General features: G+C 42.9%; 2 protein-coding genes across 6 annotated transcripts in view; one reads left to right on the forward strand and one right to left on the reverse strand.

Annotated features, from left to right (window-relative positions):
- The first annotated feature begins 9,478 nt into the window (after nucleotides 1–9,478).
- On the forward strand, nucleotides 9,479–16,182 carry TMEM254 (transmembrane protein 254). Its single transcript, XM_059851271.1, has 4 exons — nucleotides 9,479–9,640; nucleotides 11,166–11,269; nucleotides 12,452–12,511; nucleotides 14,632–16,182. The coding sequence occupies exons 1-4, from the start codon at nucleotides 9,536–9,538 to the stop codon at nucleotides 14,750–14,752; spliced, it is 390 nt and encodes a 129-aa protein (XP_059707254.1). The 5' UTR covers nucleotides 9,479–9,535; the 3' UTR covers nucleotides 14,753–16,182.
- Nucleotides 16,183–17,500: 1,318 nt separating this feature from the next.
- LOC132329805 (putative threonine dehydratase) overlaps nucleotides 17,501–20,705 on the reverse strand; it is a 31,753-nt gene continuing 28,548 nt past the window's right edge. For all 5 annotated transcript variants that reach the window (XM_059851266.1, XM_059851265.1, XM_059851264.1 and 2 more), the window contains one exon: nucleotides 17,501–20,426. In XM_059851266.1, coding sequence (XP_059707249.1) covers nucleotides 20,328–20,426 — 99 coding nt within the window. In that variant the 3' untranslated portion in view covers nucleotides 17,501–20,327. The remainder of the gene's footprint in view (nucleotides 20,427–20,705) is intronic.

Below are 20,705 nucleotides of genomic sequence, written 5' to 3' on the forward strand. Positions count from 1 at the left end.
AGGGAATGCTGGAACAAATGCTCAAAATTTTCTTTCTGGATTTCCAGTTTTCATAGCAGAAAAGATCATCTCATGGCAGGAACTACAACACAAAGCTGCCCCTGTAGGCAGCCTGCAATATTGAGCTCAAAAGAACAGGGAAGCCACCTCCTCCAACACACACATATAGACACAGCCAGTGCAGAAGAGATAAGAAGGAGCCAGCAGAGGCTTGCACAGACTTGCACTACTTGCTAACGGTGACTGTCCATCACTACAAGCTCGGCTCAAATAGAACAGCTTTTGTTAACATCCCCTAGCATAGAGAGAGCAGTTCACACTTCCCGGAGTTATTGTTTGAGGAACTCTGCCAGGCAGCCTCTTTACACCCTTCATTTTCAGAGATTTTCTTTGCAATGCTAATCGATAGAGATTGCGAGTTTTAAGTCAGATTCCAGGAAAGAAGAGGACAATCGTGTCCTCCCCCTCCTTTTCCTCCTTTTCTGCTGAGGCATATGGACTTGGCCTAACATAAGAGCTAATTTCTGCCGCAGCTGCAGATGGAAAATAATATTCTGACCCCTACTTTTGATTCATTTCACAAATAGAAAAATGGGAGAAGTGTGGGAAAAGAAGCAGGAATACCCAAAGCAGCATGCTTAACAAAACCAGCATCTCTTTGCTTCATAGATTGTCTTCAGACTTCCACAAAAATCCATGAAATTTTGCCATAGATTGAAGTAGAGTCCGAATGTGGAAACCCATTCTGCCGGGGTTCCTTTATGCCCTCTGTGATACGAGTTCATCTACAGAAGAATCCAAATCAGAGGTGGGATATGCTGAGAATAGAACAGAAATGAAGGATACAAAAGTAAAGTATATTTAGGAGCAACAACATAATTAATAGACAAGGACTAGCCTCGGTGCTCTTTAAAATGGCTCTCGAAAAAAGGTTTGCACCAATCCTATGCAGGGCACTGGAAGCAGCTCTGTTCTCTCCCTCCAGAGCAGCAAAGTCATGGTAGCATGAATGGTATGCTGAATCATCCAGTGCAGCAGGGCCCTGTCACCAGGCGCCTGCCTGGGGAGTCTTAGGACAAACACCCTTCAGAAATCCCTACATCAAACATTTTCTAGGGCAGTACAAAGCTATTGATGTTTGAGCAGAACTTTCAGCCCGAAGGAAGCAAGATCAATTTCACTAGTTGGTCTTCAGGCATTAACACCTCATAAAAAGGGTGCTCATGCCCTGCTTATCTGGAATGTGTCTTTAATTATCTTTTGGTACACCTTTTGCAGCCCATTACTTACCAGTCAACACTGCTTTAATTATGGGCTTGGCAGTAACAGGCAGCTCTTACATCGTTGAAATAAAAATGCCAGAAAGCAACTCGGGAGAATTGCAAAGAGATTTCATGTTCAAATGGAAAACGGTGGAATTCAGCAAAGGGACATGGATTCTCATTCACAAAGATTTCATACCATGAGCAGGACTCTCATGGCCAGGGGCACACAGGAACCCTCCAAAGAACATGAGCAGACAAGTGATGGTTGTGCTGTCACCTGTTCCTCAGGGAAAGGAGCACTTCCAGCAGCCCCACGTGCTTTGAAAAGTAGTTCAGTGTCCAGACATGTCCAATTCCATGGGGTTCCAGCAGGATAAGCAGGATGGAGGTACGTTTTTCACCGTGAGCAAAAAGAAGGCAAAATTTATGACAATCCTTGCTTTTCAAGAGTATTCATTCCCCAGTCCAGAACCGGCTCTTGAGGGAGCTGTCACCTACACTGAGCTTTTCCTAACAATAAACAGCTTTGTTAATCCAAGGCATTGCTCTAGACTTTTCTCCTACCAGAAGTAGATGTTGTTTCTAATGCTTGAAGGTGGAGGCAAAAAATATTGCTGAAAACACCATGCACTTTTGGGACATACCAGTCTTGCTGTAGTTCACACTAAAATCTATATATTTCAAGATGAAAAAGGCATTAGGTCCATTTCAGGTAACTTGGAATAATATTACACTTCAATATTTCTTATATTTAAATAAATATAAGAAATAATTTAAATAGTTTATGTGACTGATTGTAATGCTCTGAAATCCAGGGTAATAATAAAAAAAGACTGGATGTCTGTCTCACCTGATATTTAACTCTTCACCAATGATGAAAACTGAATACCTTCCATGGGAAGGTAGGAATCTATAACCAGCTCAGTAAATGACATACTGGTACTTGAAAATTATGATGGAGACAGCGGTCATTTTCAGCCCAGAGCTTCTATTTTGTGAATTCATTCAGTCTTTCTCTGAATGTATGTAAAATGTTTAGCTTCCAGAGCATCCTTTCACTAGGACTTGTCACGTGAAACAACATTTAGTTTTCTGTGTTCTGAACATGTAACTTGCTAAAATCATTTGGTGCTTGCTGCTGCCCACATAAGAATGTGGAGTGACCTTCACTGATTCCAGCAGTTCACACTGACCATTTTTTCATAAAACCCCTTCACTCTCTACCTTCAGCCACCTCATTTCCAGACTGAAGAATCCCATCTTATTCATGCTAGCTGCTCGATGCCTTCCTCATTCACATTGTCTTTTCCAGAGCTTTTTCTGGTTATGCTGTGTTCTTTGGGAAAAAAAAAAAGAAGACAGAGTGACTCTCAGAATTTAGGATGTAGAGACTAATGGTGTTTTAACTATTATGAAGGTAATGTGCAGGTTTTTTTACCAGTGCTTTCCTAACAGCTAACATTTGCTTTGTCTTTTTGACCCTCACTGAGCTTGTATCCTCACAGAATTATCTATCAAATTCCAAAATCTAATTTCTGCATTGTAATGGTAATCTGCTGTGAAACCTGAAAACAGTTCCTTACTTGTACTGACACTATGCTGCCTACTGGTGAGTTTTTGAGTCCTGTGGCAATCTTGAAAGAAATTGTCATCCCGGTCAAAGAGAAGGCTGCCTTAAATTTTAAAGGAAGTAAGACACTAGATAATACCAAAGCTGAAGTATCTGTAAAAATTGTGTATTTTATGAAGTGGTAGCCCAGCAGTACCCAACACTGTTCATTTTTTCTGGGCAGTAGAAAAAAAGTCTTAGAAGATGGATGTAGGATGGCTAGGAAAGTGGTGATCAGTGCCCCCAGCCTCATGCAATACAATGTCTCCTGCTCTGGTGGAGGAAAAATCTGTGTTCTGTGGGACAGACCTGCCCTCCCACAGCCACACATAACACTGATCTGCTATTTGGACAGGCTGAGCCTGAGTCTGTAAAGGGTTAGGATGACCACAGGGAAGGGCAAATCAGCAGACCAGAATCCACACCAGTGCAGGAATGGCCTGGAGTAGGATTTCCCTGTTCAATAAGCCTAATGAATAGTTTATCAGTGTTCTTGACCCCGTTGAACACACAGTAGAAAAGCCACACAGCCATGCAGTAGGAAACCTGCGGTCAGTAAAATCCTGCCTCAGGAAACATAAAAAAAATTGTGGATAAAATATCCTCCAGAAATCCAGCCTGGGCCTCCAGAGAGTTACTGAGCACAATTCAGTCTGGCGAGCCCTCGCTTGCTGCAGCACCACTGAGATAAATATGATTTCCTTTAAATGTCATGGTATTTCATGCCCAGTACAGTCAGGCTCACAGGCTACCTTATGTTATGGTAATCCTTTTCCCTGTACTCTGTGCTGTGTCCTTCCCTGTCTCCTTTCCTTTGTAATCGTCCTCACCCGTGCTGTTTATGTAACTGCAGATCTATCCTGTGACTGATCACCTCCAGAAGCACTACTGGACTCTCAGACCTGAGAGGATCAGACCTCTGAACTGCAGATGTTTTAGGAAAAGGACTATCTTTTTCATGTGCTGACAAAATCCAAGCACACCACATGATACTATAGGAATACAACAGATCTCAACATCGTAGTCTGCTGAACTTGATTATGATAACTAGTCACCTAAGGACGAGTGAATTTGGCCTTAAGGCTAGTCTGCTGGGACTGGAGACAAGTTGTCTGGAGTCTTCTCCTCCCTGTTTAAAGAACTATTGCTCTAACCTCCCTTGTCAATCCTATTCCGCCTCATCTCCCAAATAACATCCCCACCCATGTGGCTGTAGTGAAACATGCTTCCCACCTATCTCACCCATCTGCTAGTGAGTGACCCCATTTCTTTGCTAGATCTGTGCTGGCTTTTTCCTACTGCATTTAGTTTTTCCATCACAATATTTCAATTCCAGACACGTAGGAAAAAATATTCAGGACTATAAAACTGTGTCAATTGATATGACTTGTTCATTAACTGAGAAGCACAAAAAAGATCCATTAGTTGGTCCCGATGGACCCTCAAGAACAGTAAACTAAATGGAAGCCTTTCCTTTTTCTCAACACTGCACTCTGTGTTTACTGCCATACCACTTGGCAACATAAGGCAGTGTCTTTCCCAACAGGAAGCAGTAATAAAGAGTTAGGAATTCCTTCAGAGAGTAAGAAGAAATAGTGTCAGATTCCAAACACTATGTATTAAAATACACATGCATTGTCATGAAGTGATTAAAGGCCACAACAAGGCATCAAGATGCTGAGGGTTTGCTGGAGATTTAGTCCTTCATCCTGTTATGACCAGTGTATGTGCTGTAGGATGCTGGTGTGCAGAGTCACAGCACTGGACCTGTATGAAATATGTTTTTGAATAGTCTAAGCTGCTCAGGGTTTTCCAACATGACCAATTTGAATAAGGCTGTCTGTCACAATTTATCCTTGCAAAGTACATTCAGCTTTATTAAATACCCTCCCCAAATGACATAAAATCTTTCTTTGCTCCCATACCTTAAAAAATATCTTGTAATATGCTTCTAGTTCCTATCCAATTTTTAAAATTCTTCCAGATCCATGTACCATAAATCCAACATTTATAAACTGAGATTTCAAATGGACTTGTTACTTCTTAATATTTCATTTTTTAAAGCTACCTCACATAATAAAAAAGACATCAGAGATATCCACAAAATATTTTTAGTAGGACTCAGGTTACTGACTCCCAGCAGATATGAGTAAAAACAAGTAAACAACTGTAAACTGCACAGCTGTGGTCAAAACTGAAGCTCTCTGTGCAACCTGGACTTCAAACTAGTGAGCCTTGGCTGTCTCTTGAGAAAGGCTTATTAAGGCAATGTTGGTTGAAGCAAATCCTGATAAAGATGGCTGTTTCACCCTCCTCTTCCTCTTTAATAAGAGAAGAAATCCCACAGTGATATTGTTAGGATGAGCATATGGAACTCTGATATATTCACCTCTAAAATGCACAAACTGAATTTGTAGTAAAATCGATGAGAATTTCATGTTTATAACTTATAGGTTTATAAGTGTTACCTAGTTCTTAATCTTTGCAAAGAATATTTAGCTGGGACCTTTATAGCTGACAATCTCCAAGACTTGAATTATGCTCATAATTGTGTTTGAAATATGATAGAAGTAGTTTTATCAAACACCCAAGGAATCCAGTGACAAAGGAGGATGCAGCAGACAGATGCAAAGGTTAACTCACTCCAAGTTGCAAAGGCTATTCACCACAGTATCAAACAATTACTATAGCACATTGTTTCCTATTATGCACATCTCCTTACACTCAACATTTCCTGTAAGTATGGGAATCTGTTGAAAATCTTGTCTATTAACCTAAAAATTTAATGCTTGTCAAACTGCAACACAAATTATTTTAAAAGACCATACTTTCCTTAGCTTCTCGAGTCTTAGAACTGAAAAATTAAGGTGATACAATTCTGAGTCCCCACTAAAAATTAAAAATGACAGGTGAACTAGCTAGATTAGGAACCAGACATTGCTTGCAGTGGTTTCATTGCAGCACTGTGCCATTTAGCTCTGATTTAAAAAAAAAGTCCTGTTGATAATTCTATTTCCTTAGGTGACTTTCCCTGAACAGATCCCATCTCTTTTATCCCAGCTTCAAATCCAGTTTAAAATAGGCTCCGGTTTATTTCCAAGTAACTTCCTAAGAAAAGCCCAATCCCTAAATCCTTACTTATAAAGAAAGTTGCTGTTTAAACAAGTCACCTCACTGACTCTAGCATGATGACTCATGCCATAAAATTTGTTCCGAATTTGACTAATCCTCCCTCCCTCCCCCTCCTCCTTTTTTTTTTTTTTTTTAAGGAATTTTAAAAGACAGGGAAGAGCTAACGTGTCTCTATCTATTCTCTGGCATCCACCAAGAACACCAAACAAAAGAGGCCGACTACCTGGCAAATACCCTTTGTGCTTCCCGATGGAAGTGAGATAGCCAGTATCTCTAAGTTAGAGATAGCAAATGTTTCTAAACTGAAGAGGCAACAGTTTTCAAAGTAGAAATCTCAGAAGTTATAAAATAGTTTTATTTTCTGTAAACTCGACAAAGTGAATTTGTTCTGCATTTTTTCAATAATTCGCATAACAGTGTTTGGGATTTGTTGTTTCAAGTTTAGATTATACCTGTCAATAAATGCAATTCACTGACAAATAACATTTCCAATGCTGAAGCCACAAAGATAAATAATCTGTCAAAAATATGAGGGCAGAATTGCAAACCTTTGCAAAATATGAAAGAGCAAGCTTTTCAGCTACTCTGGGAAATTACTCCCTCAAAATTAGTCATCAGATGTATGTAACAACACCTAAGAAACACAAAAAAGATAAATCACTGAAAGCTGTGGACTTTCTATTTTATGACACCTTGAAAGAAAGACAAAATGATCCTTGAAACGTATCCTGTAAGTGTAAGTCACTGACCTCTATTCAGAGAAACTAGGTAATATTTAACGGCGTGTGCTGGCCAGACTAGATGATGCTACAGGTCTTCTGGCTTTCAATTATTACAACTGGAACTATATTCAGCTTCTTAAATACTCTAAAGACTCCTCTCTTTGTCAAGAGAAACAGCCTGTTTTAAAAAGTCGGGTCAAAGACACTGTCCTGGATCAGAAATGGAATCTCTGAATGTCCAGCCCCCAAGAAAGGCCTGAGCAGGGAGTTGCCTGAACTATTTCACATTCAGGTCCAAGGCTGCTGAGATGCCAGGACTGGTAGAGCTACCCATGACAGTCAACAGGGCTGGCAGCGAGTGGGGGGCTGCTGCCCCACGTGAAGCTGGAAGAATATCACTTGATAAAAAGATATATCCATTATTTTTGGCAAAAGAGAAACAAAAGTAAGCCAACTCCCTGTCCTCTGCCCACGGTGCGGGCGGTCCTCGCTGGAGTTTGGCAGTACGGGTGACACGATAGCGTCTCTGACCCCACCTGGCCACTCCTGGTCACCAAGGCCAGTCTAACGAGGCAAATGCAGCGGCAGCGGCTGGTGCTGGCAGCCCGCGCCTTTGCTGTGCATCCACCGCCCTCTGCAGTCAGCGCCGCGCAGCAGCCCTGCAGGGAGTGCATCCCTTCAGCCCCGGCACTTCTTGACTGCGTGCCCAAACACGGGCCGTGCTGTGACCGCGGGGATGGTCCTGGGCCGGGCAAGGTGGGCTCTCCTGGTGCGGGCCCGTCCCAGCCTCTTCCACAAAAGCTTCCACAAAGCTCGGCCCGGATCAGGATCTCAGCTCCACCTTTGGGCACGGCATTACTAGCAGGCAGAAGCAATTGTGTAGAATGTTCTAAAGAGGAAGAAACTAACGAATGGGCTACTAAAAAACAAACTAAAGCAAAACAAACCAAACCCGTGAGAAAAAAGAACAAAAAGTTTAATTTCAGAAATTTCTTCCAGATGCTAAGATGTAAGTGGGGCCACACGCTCTTCTCTCCTGCATCAGTAAAGCAACACAGGGAAACTTATGAATCAGGTTTAAGTCCACATAGCCAACCTCACTGGGTTTTGTAGATGGGATTCCCAGCAACAGTTTTACCACAGCAGGATTTTTTATCAAGCTGTCTCGTAATCTCCAAAGAACACACCAGAAAAAGGAGGAAAAAAAAAAAGGGGGGAAAAAGCGCACAGGTATGTCATTAACACATAATTAATGGAGCAGTGTGTTTAACCTTCATGCAAGGAGAAACAAGAGCACAGCCAACATTTTACAGCGTCTCTACACTGTCAGTCGTGCCAAGCAAACAGGTAGCAAAGCTCAAAGGAAAGCATAAACCCGCCCAACCCACTCCCCAACATTTCTACCCCTGAGCATCTTTCCCAAGGTCCTGGTGACTCATCACCAAGGCCATATTTCCAAAACGGCACAGAATAGAAAATGCTGGACTTAATATGCTTTGAATCGCCAGTTTTCAAAAGGGAAGGCATTCTGTACTGTTCTAGATAACGACTGAACTGCCCAGTGGTAGGAAGGTCAATAGCTGCAGGAGAGAGCGCCACTGCAGTCTGCGACCCGGGCTGTGCTGCGGCAGGGACAGCGCGCGTGTCGCAGGGACAGTCCCGACGCTCCAGGCGGCACCGGGGACACCCGGGAGCCGCCTCCGCCCCGCGGCCCCGCTCGGCGCCACGAGAGGGCGCTCCGGTCCCTGCGGCGCGGGCTGGGGCCGGGCCGGGGCTGCCCGGGAGCCGGGGGCGCGCCGCGGGCCGCATCTGCTACGATTGCTCCATTTCGCATTTTCTCACCCCTCGGCAAACCCTGCAGTAAAGTAGCAGGGAGTCACGTTGAAAAGATCACTCCAACTTCTGTGCTGTTCCACGCTGCGTTCGGTACAGAATCGCAAAATCGATTAGGTAGGAAAAGCACTCTGTGACCAAACACAAGCACCGAACACTTTGTCAATTAGACCATGGCACAGTGGGCCACGCTCAGTCTTTTCTTAAACACCTCCAGGGAAGGTGACACCACCACCTCCCTGGGCAGTCCATTTCGGTGTCTAATCACCCCAAACTGACCTAGTGTGGTTCTGTACTGTCTTCTTGTCCTGCCACTGACTGCCTGGGACAAGGGACCAATTCCCACCTGGCTACACCCTCCTTTCAGGCGGTCGTACAGAGTGGTAAGGTTTCCCCAGGCTAAACCCCAGCTCCTTCAGCACTCCTCACAGTGCTTGTGTTCTAGACCCCTCACCAGCCTTGCTGCCCTTCTGGACACATTCCAGCAGCTCAAAATCTTTCCCAAACTGAGAGGCCCCGAACTGGACACAGCACTCAAGGTGGGGCCTCCCCAGTGCCAAGTACAGGGGGATGATCCCTTGCCTGGTCCTGCTGGCCACACTACTGCAGATCCAGGCCAGGATGGCATTGGCCAGTGGTCAAACAGGCACACTGCTGGCTCATGTTCAGCCAGTACCGTGCAGCAGCCCCGCTCTTTCTCCGCTGGGCTACTTCCCAACCCCTCTGTCCCCAGCCTGGGCCTGTAGAGGCCAACTGCAGGAGGCGACACTCGGGCACACCGGGACTCCTTGCAGCCCCGGGCCGGCGATGCCGGGCCGCTCCGCGCCCGGGCCCCTCCCCGCCCGGGCCCGCCAGGCGCTGGGCGAGGCCACGGCCTCCGCCCGCCGGCCCCGCCCCCTCAGCCAGGCCCCGCCCCCCTCAGCCCGGCCTTAGCGGCGGCGGCGCGGCCTCCGCTCACAGCGCGGCCCGGCAGCATGGCGGCGGCGGCGGCGGAGCGCGGCCGCGATGGCAGCTGCCACTTCCAGCGCTCCCGGCTCATCTGGATGGTCGCCATCATCTTCGGCATGGTCCTCCTCGGCGTAAGGAGCGGCGCGGGAAGGGAGGGAGGGAGGGAGGGAGGGAGAGAGATCGGTCAGAAGCCGCAGGGTGGGTGGAACAGGTTCCCTGCGCCGTCCCCGTGTCCGCGGAAACGCCGCTCCCTAAAATAAACGGGGAGAGAAGGGAAACTAGAGGTGCTGCTTTGGCCAGGCAGGGAGGAGGCTGGACAGAGCCGTGCAGGAAGGCCAGAGTGAGGAGAAACCTGCTGGTCTGCGCAGGGAAGCGAGGCCGTGGCGCTGGAGGCGCGTCCCGGGCCCGGTCAGAGCATCCCGGGCGCGGCAGCAGCGAGGGTTTGCGGGGCAGGTGCCTCGGGAACGGGGCTACAGCACTGCCGGCACTGGGAGCTGAGGCACCGAGCATCAGCTCAGCTCGCTCCGGGACAGCTGTGGGGCGTGTCAGTCCGTAAGGTGCCTTTACAGGTGAGGGCTTTGGGCACAGGCTGTACGAACTGGTGGTGTTGGGAAACACACGAGTTCTGTCACCACGTTGTGGTAATTTCCAAAAACAGACTTCAGCTAAGTTAGCTTGGATTACTGGAGCAGGGATATTAATGACTTCTTGACGTATCTGATAAGTTTTTTCTGTTTGCACAGATTTTCTAAACTTTAGAACCACCACTGTAAAAATGATAGTGAGGGCACGTCAGGTCACTCACAAAGCAGTTTTTGGGCTGTTTCAAGAAACAGAAGAGCTTTAAGTGGATTCCCTGTTTAAACCCATCACCTCGCCACATCTTTGGTGTAGTTAAATTTACATGTAGTGAGAAACTACAGTGTCGATACCAGAAGCAAGATAAGGCACTGTGAACTTTGGCCTGGCGCTTACCTTACATCCCCAGTGGCCTCTGAAGTGCACAGCTCATCACTCACTACCTGCTTCTCCTCCCAGCTTGTGGAAGTCAGTGTGCACAGTGCTGAACACTGCGGACAGCTCAGTGACAGGAAGGAAACCAGGAAAGAAATTCTGCATCTCTGGTCTTGAGATTTGTGCTCAGCTTTCTTCTGTGCCCTGTTAAAAATAGACAAAAATCTGACATTTTCTTTTTTAGGGGGTGAAAGAAGAAAGACTGATCCCCTAGTTTTAGATAGTTATTCCTCCTAAACAGTGTATTTATTGTTTGGCCTTCTCAGGTCACTTGCCTCAGATTAACTTCTTCAGGACAAAGACAATGTAGGTTTTGCAGCTTCCATTTCTAATAGGTAATGAGCTTAGAACTTAAATACCACTTAAAGTGCAGATGCACTCTTGGTACTCAGACAACAGCCTTAAACTTATCCCCTTGGCATCTGGTATGTCAAGGAATAGAAATTTCCTAGTTGGAATCTTTCAAAGGCTACTGGAAGAATATGGTCCTTGGACAAGGTTAATAGAATTAAAGAATTTAAGTACTATGAATAAATGAGCTCTGAACTCATGGGGCTCAAAACTAAAGCTATTTTGAAGGTTAAATTGATAGTACTTCTACCTTGAAGTAAGATAACTTTTTTTTTTTTTTTTTTTTTTTAGTGGGTAACACTTTGGCCTTCAACTATACCTTATAGTTACTTGGGATTATTTGGTACCTTCCTTAATTATTTAGTGGAACACCACCACAAATGGGTATGCTACGGGTAAGTTGTATTTGACTGTGTAATTATTTTGCCTCTCTCTGACTCTTGTACTTAGTCTGTGTTAACAGGCTTTCCTGTAACCCAGTTGTTAATTAGATTTAAAGAGCTCTCCTTTCGAGCTCATTACAATTAAGGGTGTGGGGTAATAAGTATGTAGAGGACTAGACAGGCTAAGACCAGTTTGATACTTTAAAAATTCAACTTCGAATTTGGCATCACTGATGGTTTAACAAGAAAGAGAAAAATGTTAAGATACTACTTTTGATGACAGTTATTAGTCCAAAGTTATACTTGTACCATCTACTGCAAGTCTTTTTCTTCTCTAGCTCTTACTCGAGCAGTCCAATTCTTTCTTTAGGAATCTTTTTTATCCAGCTTCAATTAAAGAACATTTTCTACCCTGGTGCTCACTTCTCCTGATCTACATGAGAAATAACCTGCTGAACAAACTGCATAGTGCTGTTTTGCTGGGTTACAAAACTTAGTTTTTGCTACTGTAATTAACAAAAGAGCCAGAAAATATTTCCTCGACCTCACTGACTCCCTGTAAAGACAGAAATCAGTAGGTCTTATTTATTTCACCATGTATCATGTAGAACCTTCATCTTAGAGCATCTTTTGCTTTAGCAAGGTGTTGAATTGATCCTAACTGAATATCTTGTCTTTTTTTTTCCTACAAAAGCCTTTATATAAAAATTTGTAGGCCAAGTGTGGCTTATCAAGTCACATTATATATTCTGAATATGTACACACAGTTGTTTCCATAGAACTATATCTGTAAAAACTTAAGTAGCTCCTTAGGACCATTAAAAATACTTATGTAAGTAAAAGGATAGATTTTGCATGCTTAACTAAGATTAACTTGTACTGCTTTCACTAAGCATTTGGCTTTTTGGCTTAATCTGAGTGCTGAGAATTTTGGAAGCCTAGTGGATGCTTCAAAGAGCAGGTCAAGGCTTATTGCACAAGTTACAGTTGCTCTGATTTTCTCAGTGGGCTTCAGTTTCTTTTAAGTGTACACTTGTGGGTTTTTTTCAAGATGAAAAACACCCCTTCCTTTCTAGTTTAAAATAAGTTGTTGCTTCAGTGCTTTCAGATTTATATTCTCTGCATAATGCATCTTGGATACAGCAGTCTTCTCCCTAATTTTCAGCAAAATAAACCATATTTTCTTTCCACCAGGTTCTGGATATCCTGGTTGATTCACATAGTGGAAGCCCTCTACGGTATTAAGTTATGCCAGTAAGTTGTTCCCTCCTCTCACTCCAACACAGGTTCTCTGTAAGGGGTTTCTGAATCAAGTAACATAAGCTACAGACTGATTGTGGTGGCTCTCAGCAGCAGTGGAGTCAGAGGATGCTGGTAAAATTCTTGCTGCAGTGATAATTTGCTGTCCTCCACAGTTGGTTGCTGCCACTTCTCCCAGTGGTTACTGTTGTGCAAGGCAGCAAAACCAAGGGCTGGCAACTTGCAGAAGTGGCGGCGGCAAGGTTTGCCAGAGCTTGTCTGAACTCCCTGTTCACTGGGTAACACTGCTGCTCAGGAGGCAGAGGGAACAATAGACAGTGTAGAAATAGTCTGATAACTCCAGGTGTTAGAATTTTATCAGATCTTACCTCATCAGGATTTTGATACTGCTAATTACATGCTTAAACAATCACACTTGTATTGTGGGAACACAATTGGGCACTTTCATTTGGGGACTCTTTCAGATCTACTTGCATCTGCAGGTCCCTGGGATAAAGTCCTGGAACTAGTCAGACCATACAAGCAAGGCCATCGGAGTCTTAGGTTAGGATAACCACATACCTGGAAAGGAGTGCTGTCCAAACACATCCTCCTTCTGGTCACTTGTGGTTGCAGTAGTTCAGAAGAATGTAGATACTCATTGGGCTCTCATGCTCTGCAGAGTCAGGCCAGTCTAGCCACAGTCAGGCCAGTCTGCCGTGATGGGTTTCCACTTCATTTGGGTCATTCACTGCTGTCTGCCCCAGGCTTCTCAGGTGACAGCTCTTGGGAGCAACAGGATTTTGTTTCATGGAACACTGCATAAGTTTGTTTGTTTGTTTTTAAGATAGAAGAATATGGATGAATAATTTCTGCCTTCAGGATGAGAATTAGTAAAAATTTAGTGTTTATCAGACTCTCATTTTAAGTCTGAGTGTGCAGATAATGGGTATCTCGGCCTAAGGCTATTCTTCTAAGTATGAGGAAACTTGACTACCAGTGAACATTCCAAATGAGTGTATTGTAATTAATTTTACAAATGAAGTTTTACAGAGTAGTGTTAAATTCGTCAAAAAAAAAAAAGCAGAGATGGACTACCCATCATCATCTCATCAGGAGTGCTGCTTTAGATTACCTAACAGTTGTACTTCTGTGAGCACCAAACACCATTTATTTTTATTTATGTGAAAGTTATGTCTACTTGGCAACATCACAAAGGAGGCACTAAGTACACTGTGGGGACTCAGATACAGATTTGTTAATCAGCAGTAGTACTGTCATTGGCTCATGGCCTGTATTGCTGCACATGGTCTATTCATTAAGCTTGTTGTGTAGCAACAGGTAAATTTCTTAAGCCCTTGTTCTCCAGGTTTTGCATTAATTTGAAAACACTGCAGCTGGGATTATAAACAAAAAAACCCACAGCTATGGAATTGTTTACAGGAAATGTGAAACCCCTTGGGTTTGCTGTTGTGTTTATATTTGTTCCTTTCAGTAGGAGTACTTCTCAAGAAAAATGGAGGAGAAAATGACATTTTCTGTAACATACAGAAAAAGTCATGCATGTTATGTTGAAACTAACTAACACAGGAAGGTCTCTTCTTCATAAATTAAGTGCCTTCAGCCCTTTTACTTCTCTTTGTCTAGCCACAAACTCAGGTACCAGTGTTTCTCCATCCCCCATCACAGTCATTGTCAGGTCTCTGCCCTGCCAGCATAGTCTCCCACACCATAGTGTGACTGACACAGTCAGCAAGAAATTATATTCAGACTTGTGTATTAGGATCAGTATTAAGCTACTCCAGTTTCTTACTTCTTTGCACACAAATTTCAGGGTTAAGTAATTTCAAATAGACGGAGATTGCAATTTATATATTGTTGAGGAAATTGTATGCATAGAATGTCTGAAAGGAGTTTTGTTCAATAAATAGCTTAAAATTCTAAAACCACAAAAACTGGTATGTTTAGTTAGCACAAGAAATGTCTCAGTAGATGAAGACTAATGTGCTGAATTGAAATGTTCTAATCCAGTCTGAATCTCAAGGATGGGTAGAGATAACTTACCTTACTTTATAAGTACCAGTACAGCCTGCAGGAGCATAAGTTTTTTGACACATTTTGTGTTTTTGTTACAGAGCTAAAGGAATCACTGACCCAGCTGTTCAGTTTCAGTGGTTTGTTCAGACCCTTTTATTTGGATATGCTTCCTTCGGTCTCCTGGTGTCTTACAAGCCTGCAGACAAGAAGCAGTACTAGAAGACAATGCAAGAGGTCACCTCTCACATACTTCATCTCATTTTTCTGCAAAAGACCCCACATACATATCTAGGTGCTGTAATTAGCTAAATTACATTCCTGCTGCATGATGCAGTGCCCTTCTACTCAAGCAGCTCTCCTCTTACTAAGCAACACAATTAAAATTCACAGGGCCCTGTGGATAGTTCAGTAGAAAATCAACTCTTCAGTCTTGGCACTGCCAAATTTTAATCCTGCTTGTTATGCAAGAAGCCAAAAGTTGCTCCTCTGCAGATTTTGTCATGTATACTCTGTCACTGACAGCTGGTAGCAGTGTTTGATAAATTACCTTCTCGCGAGGAGAATTGTTCTTCTACAACAGGGAGGGTTATTGACAGCCACAAGGCAGCTTGCACCTGTTTTGTACTAGGATTTAAATTTACCTATATTTTCTCTATGGGACTGACATTGTTGTTAAAGCCTGCTCTTTGCACTTAGTTTTGTCTGCTGATTTTGTTCCACAGAGGACAGACCACTGTACTGCTGCAGGCACATTGAAAAGACCAGGTCTTAGCTCAGGCTGAGGGACGGCGAGCTTGGATACATGAAGCACTTTAACTTGGTTTAATACAAGTGCCTTAAAATTCATGCAGCATGACCTCATCTTTGTAATGAAGATTTTAAGTTATGAGTTATTATCATATAAAGTAGCATTGAGGGCAGCTTTTTTGAGAAGTGATTTATTATCTGAAGAAAAAAAAATTGATCAAAAATATAGCTGAAAAGTTGATACTTGGTAATGAAATTAGATGCAGTGAATAAACATATACCACTGGTTCCCAGATGCTGGTCTGCAAAACCTAAGGTTGAGAGACCATCAAAAGCACACCTCAAAAGTATTTCCTGTATGTGTAGTGAGTCTTCCATCAGATTGTCTTTTACTTTTGAATATTTGAACAAGAATTTAGCCTGTGTAGTTTTAGCACTTTTAAAAGGAATAACTATTTAAAGTACTAACCTTGGTGTGGGGAGAAGTTTTACCATGCCACTTGCCATGAGACTGTTCTGGAAGAAAGGTAAAAAAAGGTTGTTTTTTTACCCTCTAAGAGCTCCACAAGGTGGTAACAAGTAACTTTGTGCAGTACCTACAGGCTGTAATACTTCTATGTGGGAAGCCTTATTCAAGCCCAGATAGATCAAGTTTTTGCTTTCAGTGGGTACTAAAAGCATGGAGAACTGAAGGGTTTGAAATGGTGGTTTGTTTGTCATTTGGGTGTTGTTGTTGTTGTCTAATGGCAAACTGTTTAACTTAAATATTTTGTAGAGAAGTAGAAACTCATTTAGTGACTAGAAATCCAACAGGAATGTCAAGAGCCTGAGCTACTGTTTTACTGTGTAACCTTTTGTCTTAGTCTGTGACTCTGGAATAAAGATTTTAAAAAAGTGAAGAAGTTGTTTTTAATACAGCCTAGAAATAAAATGCCCATACAAAATACATAGACACATTCTTGACACCAATATCAGTGTTCACACTTAAAACATGCTTTTGAACAATAGGAAATTCATCAGCTCAGGAGGGCACAAGGTACTGAAGGATTCCTTCTCCTCTGAGATGTAGCAAAAGTTTGGGAGCCCATGAAAGCAAAGATTTGTAACAGAAAAAACTCTAAAAACTTCAACACTCTACACATGGCAGAATGTTTAAAGTTAAACAAACTGCAGAGAAAGTGACAGGAGACCCACAGGCATCCAATAAACGACTGGCAGGAATTACAGCCCAACCCCAGAGTGTTGCAGTTTACTTTTCCATTCAATAAAATAAATTTTTGTTTGGGTCTAGCAAAAGTTAAACAGTAACATGTCAAATTCACTAACTGTGTTGTAGGATGGGGAGTTTGTGAATCTCCCAAAAGCTGTAGGCCAGAAGGCAAGGGGCTGCCTGTGAGGACATGCCACCTGCATGGGAAGATAAACTGCTCCTAATGCAAAAATGTACTGGCAGAGATTTAGATGTTAATCCCCAGTTTACAGGACCTGGTTGAAAAAATGTTGGAATTAGTGTGGGAAGTTATTTTGTTTCAATTTAAGATGCACCTTGTTTGCAACAGTCCTGGGAAGAAGTTGTGCTGTGCCCCTGACAAGCAGCGTGTGCCTAGGACAGCTCCCAAAGAGCCTTAGCTCCAGTGGACCCACCTGGGTCAGAGCATCTTGTGCCCCTGGAGACAGGACTGTGCATTTTAGCCAGTGGCACCCTGGAAGTGAAGGACAGGTTCCCCAAAGTCGGTGATGATTGCAGTGAGAATCCCAGAGAGCTGCCTCAGCTGGTCCCATGGACTTCACTGACCCACCTGAGCCCAGCCCAGGACACGCTGCACCCACACCCAGGAGCACAGCCAGGCCCAGAGCAAGGAACAGCACCTCCATCCGTGCCACTGAGCAGAGTCTGGGCTGGAATGAGCACAGTCCATGCTGGAATGAGGACAGTCCATGCTGGAATGAGGACAGTCCATGCTGGAATGATGACAGTCCATGCTGACTCCCACCAAGCTGGGGAGCAGCCAGGAGCCTCCCCTGCCACCACACAGGTCCAGAGCAGCCATCCTGCCCAGCTGCTCTCTCCTCCCTGGCAGCTCAGAGCTCCCCCCTCACATGAATGATGTGGATTTTGAGCCAATGTCTATGACAGATAAAAGAAAAATATTAACTCTTATTTTTTAAAGTGAGGCTGCTATCGCTGTCACACAAGAGAATGACAAATCTTTCATTGCTGAGGTGGCGTAGCAGAATTTTAATTATTTTTCAAATAAATACAATGTTTAGATTTATATTTTGCTGATTGAACCATTAGTGAAATTTTAAATAATAATTAAATTTATTTTTCAAGGTACATAAGAACACTCTATATAAAAATACTTCTTTAAATAAAACATTCAAAACCACATTATTAGATCTTTGAAATGCCATAGATCTTATTATATTTCATAATTCAAATGGAAAAGGTTAGCAGCACAGGTGTTTAATTATTCTTTCCAAGCATACATTCATTTAAATGTCTCATTTTGAGGTTTTTTTCCCCCCTTGGAAGACCTTAATTTTGTCTTTTAAGCCAATGAGACTTCAATAAAGGCAATATAGAATGTAAAACACCTCTGCTATTATTATAGTCACATATAAAGTGTTTATTACTGAAGAGTGGTTTACACTTTAAACTATGTTTATACTTAAAACAATAAAAATAAAACCAAACAGCAAATATCACGTTCAACATTTTAAGCACCTTCTGGACATCACCTTCCTTCCCCCCACCCCAAACACATTTCCAAAATCATATAGTGCTTTCAAGTGCTGATTTTTGGTTGCTCTATCTGCTACATCTTCTTGTCCCAGGTTTGTGAAGACGTGCTAACTGAAGTTCCCACTGATTAGGAAAGAAGTTGTTAATGCTCTGAGTTTCTAAAACAACAAAGTCCAGGATAATACAAAATGTTAAACCAAATACCCAGACAGCAGAACCTGTTGGCCACTACTGAGAACTTTGGTTATAAAGCTCCGTTTTCTTCTCATGTAGGTACCTGAGACATCTTCAAAATTTCCTGGGACTTTTGCCAAAACACATGAGAGGGTAGTTAGACCCTTACCAATAGTGGGTTTTCATCCCCAAATCTGCTCTTTGATGATGTGGTCCATTTCTCATTCCAATAGAAGTAGCAAGTATGTAATATGGACTCTGTCATCTATTCCCATAGAGATTTTTAAGCTCTCCTGACAGTGGAGAAAGGAGCTGTGTCTGAAAAGACACAGCTGTGATTTACAGGACCAAGGCATATACCCATCATTCTGGATGGCAAGAAGGGAATAAAACTGATCATTGGGGCATCAATAATTTTTAGTTCCACATGCAAACCAATATGGTCCTTCCAAAAACAGACCAAACCTGTAAACTTCTATTTTTTTGTCCACCATTTTTCAGACTCTGTACTCCTGCTCCTTTGTGAACTACAACAAGAAGGAGAAAACAAATTATTTCTCAGAAAAATTCTACTGCAGAGACAGCCAGAATGTTGCCCTTCTCATCCCTACTTGCCTGTACAAGCTACAGGGAGAGATGGATCATGGAACCATAGAATGGTTTGGGTTGGAAGGGACCTCAAAGAGCATTTAGTTCCAACCTCCCTGTTGTGAAGTTCTTTTCACTAGACCAGATAGCTCAAAGCACCAACCAACATGGCCTTGAATCATTCCAGGGATGGGGCATCCATAACTTTTCTGGGCAACCTGTGCCAGAGCCTCACCACCCTGACAGTAAAGCATTTCTTCCTAATACCTAATATAAATCTGCCCTCTTTCACTTTAAAGCCTTTGCTCCTTGTCCCATGCAGCTTTCCTGTGGGCCCTCTAGGTACTGGAAGGATCTGTAAGGTCTTCCAGAGCTGAAGTCAAATTCTGCCCAAATGAAAAGGCACAACTGTGTTGTGTGCACATTCAGAAGAGGGCCTGAACTTCTCTTACATTTCTTGCCATCCCACTCTGTTATATTATTAGTTGGTCTCTGCCTGTAGTGATAAAAATGGTATTTGGGTCAATGTGTTCTTTGTTAATTGCATTAGCCACGTGCCTAAGACTTAGGCTTCCTCTTCTCCCAGCACTGCCTTTGGCTATTAACATGTGGTCTTTAAATATATGTCACTATTAACAGTGTGCTCAATCTGTCAGGTGAGATGGATAGAGCCTGTTTTAGACAGGCTAAGATAATCAGTGGAATGCTATTTACAAAATTCACATTGGTAGCGAGACCCCTTTTTATATAGAAACACAAGCCAGTTGCTTGTGTTTCTATATAAAACACTTTTTATGCTGAGTCTCCAAAAGCAGAGGGAAGAAATATATTTGGGTTCCTTTTAGGAGCTCTAATAATTCTCAATACTTTTTTTCAATTTCTGCAAAATCTGTTTGAATTTTATTCTGCAAATAGGATCATTTTCCCTTGGAAAAAATTAAAATTATATTGGCTTTTATCTTCAAAGGGTTTTTCTGTGTTTAACTCACCTTCTATTAGCTTAGTTTTTCCTCACGTGGTAGCAAAGATCAGAACATATTTGTGTTCAACCCCACACATCTCCTGAAGCAGATTTAGCAAACAGAAAACTGCTTCTGGCTTGGAAATAGAAAATTTCTGTACTTGTAACGTGGCTAAGTCCAGCAGAAGGAGCTGCGTTACTTCAACAACAGGCATCAAAACCAGGATATAGACCTTTGAGAGATCTATATTCAGATGTAAAGAGAAATGCCTTCTCCCTGTTTATGGAATATCATTGGGTTCTACAAACCAGCTAAAATCCAGGCAGCCAGCTGATAATGAATTGAGGAATTCCAACACCAGCAGAGACTAAGAGCTTCCTTTAGCTAAACTAAAGTTCTGAGTTGGACTTTTCTTTCCCAAAGACATTTACTACATTTTGAGCAGGAAATAAATATCCTGAAACTATTTGCTAAGTGTTCAGCTTTGAAAGATAATATTTGTTGTGAAAGCCTCAAGGCTGGGGCTCTGCAGAATCCTTGTCAGAGGCCCTGGTGCCCCCACCCCGCGCTGTGCCCGTCACCGCTCAGTCCAGGCAGCTGTGGGGTAGCGTTCCAGGAGTGCATTCCTCAGCTGGGCTGTGTGGATCTTGTCTCTGGTCTCCACAGTGCAGATCACCTGGAAAAAGAATTTGGACCATTCCTGATGGCATGGCAGCAATCTCAGACAAAGCCATTTCCAACTTAAACCTAAAATACACTCATAAAAACAATCAGTTCAAAATAAAAACTCTGGCCCTCACATCCGCTCTCTATGCAGGTAAGAGAACTGACATTGCAGACATCTGGGGCTCTTCCAGCCCATCTGCAGGACCATAAAACCTTCCAAAACCCTACTTTATTGCCTTCAAAGTTTAAATAAGGCAGGCTGATCCTCTGCTGGTTTTTGGGCAAGGTA

Source organism: Haemorhous mexicanus, chromosome 7 (genome assembly GCF_027477595.1).
Source record: "Haemorhous mexicanus isolate bHaeMex1 chromosome 7, bHaeMex1.pri, whole genome shotgun sequence".
NCBI classification, from domain to species: domain Eukaryota; kingdom Metazoa; phylum Chordata; class Aves; order Passeriformes; family Fringillidae; genus Haemorhous; species Haemorhous mexicanus.